At 43.2% G+C, this 10,000-nt stretch overlaps 1 protein-coding gene across 1 annotated transcript; it reads right to left on the bottom strand.

The window, feature by feature from the left end:
• Positions 1-1,570: 1,570 nt before the first annotated feature.
• Positions 1,571-3,510, bottom strand: LOC144513558 (uncharacterized). Its single transcript, XM_078244661.1, has 2 exons — positions 2,596-3,510; positions 1,571-2,284 (listed from the first exon to the last, which is right to left on the bottom strand). The coding sequence occupies exons 1-2, from the start codon at positions 3,461-3,463 to the stop codon at positions 2,043-2,045; spliced, it is 1,110 nt and encodes a 369-aa protein (XP_078100787.1). The 5' UTR covers positions 3,464-3,510; the 3' UTR covers positions 1,571-2,042.
• Between the last annotated feature and the right edge of the window lie 6,490 nt (positions 3,511-10,000).

Below are 10,000 nucleotides of genomic sequence, written 5' to 3'. Positions count from 1 at the left end.
CTAAAAGGAGAGGCAGAACCACTGAAGTTAGAATAACTGTTTACTTGCAAGTAGATTCAAATTCAAGCACTTACAGTAAAGCACAACATATGACTGACGAATAAGCTACAACACCGTGCACTCACCGTGCTCCAGACAAGGACAAGACAGTGGCTCCCAGATACCAGCAGCAACACTGATTTGTCTTGTTATAATGCAAACAGTTTAAATACTAATCAGAGAAAAAGTATGTATCATACATTTTCTAACATACTATATATATATATATATATATATATATATATATATATATACACAACATACTAATACAGACGATAAGGGAACATCTGCACCCTGTCAGGATCAAATGTTACCTTCTAACATTTACAACTTATTTTTCTCAGTAGTAGTATTTTGACTGAGTGTGTGTTTGAGGTGACTGGCTGCACTCCTCTCTGAAAAGTTACTTCAGAGTTTCCTAAATGACTCATTAAAGGATCGCTCCAGATTTAATCATTAAAGGAGGGAGCGGGGTACTCGCCCGGAGCTGGAGATGCTTCTGCTTGAGGCTGCTGCATGTCATGGTGAGTGTTGATTGGCTGTTAGACGTCTAACATCTACCAACCAGATAGTGTTGTGGGCGGGACATGAAGTGAGACTCAGTGGTGAGTGTTGATTGGCTGTTACTCGTCTAACATCTACCAACCAGATAGTGTTGTGGGCGGGACATGAAGTGAGACTCAGTGGTGAGTGTTGATTGGCTGTTACTCGTCTAACATCTACCAACCAGATAGTTTTGTGGGCGGGACATGAAGTGAGACTCAGTGGTGAGTGTTGATTGGCCTATACACGTCTAACATCTACCAACCAGATAGTGTTGTGGGCGGGACATGAAGTGAGACTCAGTGGTGAGGTAAACGGGAGCAGAGGGAGAGACTCAGAGCTGTAGCTGAGACAAAGTAGAACATAAAACACAGATACAGATCATCTGCAAACTGCCAAATATGGGACAGAGCCTTTCCAGCTGCTGCTCCACGACGGGGGAAGCTGCTGCCTTCACATATCAGATGTGCTCCCTCCATTTCTGTTGTTATATCTCAGATAGAGACCCATTATAACTCTCTAATCTCTCCATCTGGTCTCATCATGTCATCATTCTGGGTTTGGGAACTGCTGCTTGTTGTTGGAGTTGGGATCTTCTTTTTGGGTTTTGATATTTACATTTTAATGTTCTTTTATTCAACCCTTTGGTCAGATTAATGTGTTTAAATGAGCTCTAGAAATCAGCTTTACTTACTGAAAGTTAACATAAGAAACATTTTACAGACCCAGAGATATGTTGCTTATAATAATTAATCAGAAATCACAATCAGAACAAGTTTTATTGTTTATTAATAATGTTTATTATACAGACGATAGATTAGAGATATAGACCAAGATATAATAACACGTTTATAACACTGACAACACTGCAGGATACAACTATTATAAATGCATTAAAGACAATTAATATTCCTTCATATATAATATACATCTGGAACACACACACACACACACACACACACACAGAGACACACACACAGAGACACACACACACACACACACACACACACACATACACACACACACACACACACACACACACACAGAGACACACACACACACACACACACACACACACACACACACACACACACACACACACACACACAGAGACACACACACACACACACACACAGACTCAGAGACACACACACACACACACAAAAACACATACACACACAGATACACACACACAGACGCACACACAAAGACAGACACACACACACACAGACTCAGAGACACACACACACACACAGAGACACACACACACACACAGATTCAGAGACACACACACACACACACAAAAACACATACACACACAGATACACACACACACAGACGCACACACAAAGACAGACACACACACAGACACACACATACATTGAGAGACACACACACACACACACACACACACACACACACACAGACACACATAGATACACACACAGAGGCACAAACACTCACACACACTCATGCACACAGGTACACACACTCTCAATGATGAAATGATCATATATGCATATTAAGTGTGTGTGTGAGCTGAAAGCTGTGCTCCTCTCCGTGTCCTCAGGTTCACAGCGACTACAGCAGCACAGAGCATCAGCAGCAGGACACTGAGCACTGAGCATCGCACTTTGAAGAAGGTGGAGTAGATCCCAACGGGCTCCATGTACACCAACACAGTTCTCTCTGTTGACAGACACTGATAATATGGGTCAATAACTGCACACCAGTACTCCCCTGCATCTCCCACTGAGATATTAGAGATAACCAGGTCACCATTATAGTACCAGCTCACTCTGCTCATGCTCTGATACCTTAAACTAAAGACTCTTCCCTCTGTTCGGTGTGACTTGATAAACCAAACATGCCTCCAACCCTTTCCCCAATCTCTGCATCAGACAGTGACTTCTTCTCCCTCTGAGAAGAGCTCTACAGCAGGGGGAGCAAATTTGGGACACACCACCAGACGATAATATTGAACTATCCTAGAGTCTTTACAGTGTTACAGACCTGAGTGATTTAACATTAGAGATGAAAACACCAGCGAGTAGTTTTGGTCTACTGAAGGAACAGTCTGGTTTAGTAGTCCTAGGTCAGAGGAGAACCATGTAGACCAACGTGGGGGCTGTTCATCAGTGGAGTCAGTGATAGTGCACGGCAACACAGCGGTCTCTCCCACTGAGCCGTAGATTACCTCATGCGGTAGGATCAACTCTACAGCGTAACTGCTAACACACTGCTGTTGGTTCATCACCAGACAGTTGTACCGTGTAAAGTCTGTTGCTGTGATGTTGGAAACACGAAGAGCTGATGTGTCTGTCACCACTTGGTATCTTCCTCTAACATTGTCCATCACTGATGTCGGATTATCCCCAAAAACTCTGCTCCATGTTCCATAATCATATCTAGAGTCCTGTTTGAGCCACTGGATATCCCGTTTATCAGCTGCTCCCCAACATGGCACGTCCACTGTTTCTCCAAGTCTTGGTGAGATAACTGTCCCACCTATTGAAGTAGTACAAACAGTAATAGTGATGCTGTTGTCATGCGTCACGTTGCCCTCAGTCCAACACTCCTCTCGGTACCGGCCGGAGTCTGAATGGGTCAGGTGGAGGATGGTGTAAGAAGTATCCACATTGCTGTGAAGTCGTTGTTTCAGGTGTTCAGGTACTGAGGAGGTGTTGGACCAGAGGTCAGCGGTGTTCCACAGGACAAGCTTCTCCTCACCAACAGATCTGGAGATCAGGCAGGAGTCGGTGTTGTCGGGGAGGTAGAAGGTGTAACGGTCTCCTTCCTGTTCGATGATGATCCGTTCTTGTGCATGGATGTTGTTGATGAGAGCAAACAGCAGGAAGGAGAGCTCTGTGACTGCAGCCATTCTGCTCCGAGGTCGACAAACACTGACACCACTCAGCTCATATACTCTACACCTCTAACCCTCATCAGCAGCTGCTCTTTATATGTTACAGACATGACTTCCTTATCTCATCATCAGAGACACACACACACACACACACACACACACACACACTCACAGAGACACATACACACACAGATACACACAAACTCACAGAGAGACATACACAGACACACACACACACACACACACACACACACACACTCACAGAGAGACACACACACAGAGACACAGACACACACACACAGAGAGAGAGACACACACACACAGAGACACAGACACACACACACAGAGAGACACACACACACACACACACACACACACACAGAGAGACACACACAGACTCACAGAGACACACACACTCACAGAGACACACACACTCACACACACACACACACACACTCACTCACAGAGACACATACACACACAGATACACACAAACTCACAGAGAGACATACACAGACACACACACACACACACACACACTCACAGAGAGACACACACACAGAGACACAGACACACACACACACAGAGAGAGAGACACACACAAACAGAGACACAGACACACACACACAGAGAGACACACACACACACACACACACAGAGACACACACAGACTCACAGAGACACACACACTCACAGAGACACACACACTCACAGAGAGAGACACGCACGCACGCACACATACACACACACACACACACACACACAGAGAGACACACACACACATGCACGCACACACACACACACAGACCCACTTCAGTGTGTTGATGATGTTTAAATGGTGATGTGATAACCACATGGAAGCTACAGAGGGTTTAAACAGCACGGTGATAGCTGTTTCCAGTATGTAATCCCAGTGTGAAGCTTGATATTAGTGATTAAGTCCCTAAAACCAGTCAAATGTTGCTTTACCTGCCTTGTTATTGAGTTAAAGATACTCTGGGTCACTCCACACAGACAGCAGGGAACACTAACAACCTGATACCATGTTACACATTACATGTCAGCTAAAATATTTATGCAAAATGTAAATTACTACAAGTTTCTTATCCAATTAACCATTAACATTTACTTCTGTCCACCATGTTTTAAGTTGTCTAGGCAATAAAATAGCAGATTTTATCTATTTGTGCCTTTGTAGATGACATTTTGTACAATAAAGAGTAAAAAAAATCCACGACTTTTCGAGCTTTGTTGATTGTTGATTGTGTGTGTTTCTCTGTGTGTGTGTGTGTGTGTGTGTGTGTGTTTGTGTGTGTGTCCGTGTGTGTATGTGTGTGTGTGTGTTTGTATCAATTATCAAATAACTATTCTCTCCCTAAGTTACAAAAACTCTAAACAAGAAGTGACTTGCTGTCCTCCAAACACAGCCAATCACAATGTAGTATTTATTCACCAGGTCACCCCCCCACACACACACACACTACTAGAGATGGGCGATACGGCTAACGTTAGCTCGACAGCAGGCGTTGGTTGCATGCGTGGTTAGTTTCCGTTCCAGTGAAATGTTATCCATCAGATCGCCATGCCAACCATCATTAACAGCTTATCTTTGTTTTTAACCAACATGACTTCTTTATCTCATCATCAGAGGAAACTTTGCAGCATCAGCTCTCTATCAAGTAATCAATGTCCTTTACACAAGTCTACAACCACAGAGGCTGACTGGTCTTCATACACACACACACACACACACACACACACACACACACACACACACAGTAGCAAACAAGGGAAAACAGACCAGCCAATCCGGCACAGGAGGCCATGTGTGTGTGTGTGTGTGTGTGTGTGTGTGTGTGTGTGTGTGTGTGTGTGTGTGTGTGTGTGTGTGTGTGTGTGTGTGTGTGTGTGTGTGTGTGTGTGTGTGTGTGTGTGTGTGTGTAACCAGTAACATTTTTCTGTCAGGTAAATGCAGTAGTAAATGTTCTCTTCTGAATTAGAAGTACACAGTAAGTCAGTAGTATACAGTGAGGTTGCATATTACAGTTTTTTACAACTGTTTACGCCCTAAATCTTTACATGTCGGAACTAACATGACTTTAGAAACCTCTCACTCAAACTACACCCCCAATCTCCAAAACCACAAGTTATTTCTCAGACTTTCACTCAGTTTCATTTGCATAAAACACTTTTTATCAATTATCAAATAACTATTCTCTCCCTAAGACACAAACATCTAACAAGAAGTGACTTGCTGTCCTCCAAACACAGCCAATCAACACACACACAGAGACACACACACACAAACACACACACAAACACACACAGAGACACAAAGACACAGACACACACAAACATACACACACAAACAAACACACACACACAGAGAAACACACAGACACACACACAAACATACACACACAGAGAGACACACACACACATGCACGCACAGACACATAAACACACAGAGACACAGACACACACACAGATATACACACACAAACACACACACAGACACACACACAAACATACACACAGACACACACACTCACAGAGAGAAACACACACGCAAACACAGACTCAATTAGAGACACACACAAAGACACACACACACAGACACACAAACATACACAGAGACACACACACAAACACACACAGAGACACAGACACACAAACACACACAGAGACACAGACACACACACACAAACACACACAGAGACACAGACACACACACACAAACACACACAGAGACACAGACACACACACAAACACACACAGAGACACAGACACACAAACACACACAGAGACACAGACACACACACACACACAAACACACACAGAGAGACACACACGCACACACACACACACAGACCCACTTCAGTGTGTTGATGATGTTTAAATGGTGATGTGATAACCACATGGAAGCTACAGAGGGTTTAAACAGCACGGTGATAGCTGTTTCCAGTATGTAATCCCAGTGTGAAGCTTGATATTAGTGATTAAGTCCCTAAAACCAGTCAAATGTTGCTTTACCTGCCTTGTTATTGAGTTAAAGATACTCTGGGTCACTCCACACAGACAGCAGGGAACACTAACAACCTGATACCATGTTACACATTACATGTCAGCTAAAATATTTATGCAAAATGTAAATTACTACAAGTTTCTTATCCAATTAACCATTAACATTTACTTCTGTCCACCATGTTTTAAGTTGTCTAGGCAATAAAATAGCAGATTTTATCTATTTGTGCCTTTGTAGATGACATTTTGTACAATAAAGAGTAAAAAAAATCCACGACTTTTCGAGCTTTGTTGATTGTTGATTGTGTGTGTTTCTCTGTGTGTGTGTGTGTGTGTGTGTTTCTCTGTGTGTGTGTGTGTGTGTGTGTGTGTGTGTGTGTGTGTGTTTGTGTGTGTGTCCGTGTGTGTATGTGTGTGTGTGTGTTTGTATCAATTATCAAATAACTATTCTCTCCCTAAGTTACAAAAATCTAAACAAGAAGTGACTTGCTGTCCTCCAAACACAGCCAATCACAATGTAATATTTATTCACCAGGTCACCCCCCCACCCACACACACACACACACACACACACACACACTACTAGAGATGGGCGATACGGCTAATGTTAGCTCGACAGCAGGCGTTGGTTGCATGCGTGGTTAGTTTCCGTTCCAGTGAAATGTTATCCATCAGATCGCCATGCCAACCATCATTAACAGCTTATCTTTGTTTTTAACCAACATGACTTCTTTATCTCATCATCAGAGGAAACTTTGCAGCATCAGCTCTCTATCAAGTAATCAATGTCCTTTACACAAGTCTACAACCACAGAGGCTGACTGGTCTTCATACACACACACACACACACACACACACACACACACACACACACACGGGAAAAACAGACCAGCCAATCCGGCACAGGAGGCGGGGCCATGTGTGTGTGTGTGTGTGTGTGTGTGTGTGTGTGTGTGTGTGTGTGTGTGTCCGACGGCATTAAAAACATTAACTCAGATTAATCCATTCCATATTGACGTTTGCATACAGACGAAAATCTGGTGCCACTGATATGTCTGCTCTGACAGGATACTACTACTACTACTACTACTACTACTACTACTACTACTACTTCCTCCTAACACATCCTGCTACTGCAGGAATAGCAACGCAGATTCCTGTTCCTCATTCTGGCTCCACTGATATGTCTGCTCTTCTCTCTGCTGCTCTGAAACAGACGTTACAGGAAACACAAACGGCAGCTAACGTTAGCCTACCGCTAGCTAGTTAACACTATACTCGACAGCAGCTAACTTTAGCCTACCGCTAGCTAGTTAACACTATACTCGACAGCAGCTAACGTTAGCCTACCGCTAGCTAGTTAACACTATACTCGACAGCAGCTGACTTTAGCCTACCGCTAGCTTGTTAACACTACACTCGACAGCAGCTAACGTTAGCCTACCGCTAGCTAGTTAACACTATACTCGACAGCAGCTAACGTTAGCCTACCGCTAGCTAGTTAACACTATACTCGACAGCAGCTAACGTTAGCCTACCGCTAGCTAGTTAACACTATACTCGACAGCAGCTAACGTTAGCCTACCGCTAGCTAGTTAACACTATACTCGACAGCAGCTAACGTTAGCCTACCGCTAGCTAGTTAACACTATACTCGACAGCAGCTAACGTTAGCCTACCGCTAGCTAGTTAACACTATACTCGACAGCAGCTAACGTTAGCCTACCGCTAGCTTGTTAACACTACACTCGACAGCAGCTGACGTTTAGCCTACCGCTAGCTTGTTAACACTACACTCGACAGCAGCTGACGTTAGCCTACCGCTAGCTAGTTAACACTACACTCGACAGCAGCTAACGTTAGCCTACCGCTAGCTAGTTAACACTATACTCGACAGCAGGTAACGTTAGCCTACCGCTAGCTAGTTAACACTACACTCGACAGCAGCTAACGTTAGCCTACCACTAGCTAGTAGCTGGATTAAACAGGGTTAAATGCTGACAGCTAACACTAAACGGTGGAAAGTGTGACTGTGTTTCACTGTAGAGGATTCAACACCGGGATGTAACAATCTGCAGCTGCCGTCGGAGAAACAACACAGACGGTGCGTTCAATGAAACTGGTAAACTACAGCCTCGTGGTGCATTTGAAGTTATTGTTAAATGCCCTTTTCCATCTGGTTGTTGTTTTTGTCGTTCAACAGCAGTTTACTAGTGAAATAAGTTATTGTTATTGTTATACATTATTATTAATCATTTAATGTTGACCATATGGCCTTAGCAATAAACAAGCCGTTCTTTAATGTCACCAACTGTTGTTTAGTTCCTTTTTATTTCTTTTTTTACTTTCTTAAAAAGTATCGGTTCAGGCACCGTTAATTATGTATGCGTGATAATCACAGAGTATGTAATTAATTAGATTACATTTTTTAATCGATTGTCAGCCCTAATAAAAACAGAAAAAGAGAAGCTGCTGATGACGGTTGGCTTGGCGATCTGACGGATAACATTTCACTGGAACTGTACTTCTACCATTTCATGTGACAAATTAAATGTATAGGCCCATTTCTAGTTTCCCCGTGATGTCACGGCGCTGTGGGAGCACCCAGCTGGAACGAGTCAGCTCAGCTTTTACCACACGGTAGCCAAAATATCACATAGTTGTTCAAATAGTTTCACAAACGGAAGAGAGACAAGCCCGCTCTTTTTCTCTACAGAATCCCGCGTCAAAAGGAAAACCCAGACATGAGGATATTGTGGATTTGTGCATATTAAACGTAGCGTACTAGTGGACTACACTGAAACTAACCACGCATGCAACAAGGACTGCGATTTTGGGGATGTTTCATGTTGCATGTTAAACTAAAAGGATCTTACAAGATTAACTATAAAGTATATCTCTGTAGGGATCCATCCCATAATGTTGTCAGACACTGAGAATAATAATCTGAGTCTGTCAGAAGCAACAACAGAACTTTTAGTGACTCTAACTGCTGCTGAACATTAGTCCTGTAGGGTAACATTACAGCTTGTTACTAACTGCTGCTGAACATTAGTCCTGTAGGGTAACATTACAGCTTGTTACTAACTGCTGCTGAACATTAGTCCTGTAGGGTAACATTACAGCTTGTTACTAACTGCTGCTGAACATTAGTCCTGCAGGGTAACATTACAGCTTGTTACTAACTGCTGCTGAACATTAGTCCTGCAGGGTAACATTACAGCTTGTTACTAACTGCTGCTGAACATTAGTCCTGTAGGGTAACATTACAGCTTGTTACTAACTGCTGCTGAACATTAGTCCTGTAGGGTAACATTACAGCTTGTTACTAACTGCTGCTGAACATTAGTCCTGTAGGGTAACATTACAGCTTGGTTCTGGTTTAATACTGGACCAGTTTCAGAGATTGCTGTTTCATCAGACACACAGACACACACGGTGCACTCAGGTCAGCTATTGTTGCATCACAGCCTCAGTTTGTGATGTCTTGTATGCCCTGCCACACCTCTTGTGTATAAAATAAGTGTC

The sequence above is a fragment of the Sander vitreus genome, unplaced genomic scaffold, assembly GCF_031162955.1.
Source record: "Sander vitreus isolate 19-12246 unplaced genomic scaffold, sanVit1 ctg281_0, whole genome shotgun sequence".
Lineage (NCBI taxonomy): Eukaryota > Metazoa > Chordata > Actinopteri > Perciformes > Percidae > Sander > Sander vitreus.
The sequence above is the reverse complement of the archived record's forward strand: the minus strand, read 5'-3'. Positions and strand labels throughout refer to the sequence as shown.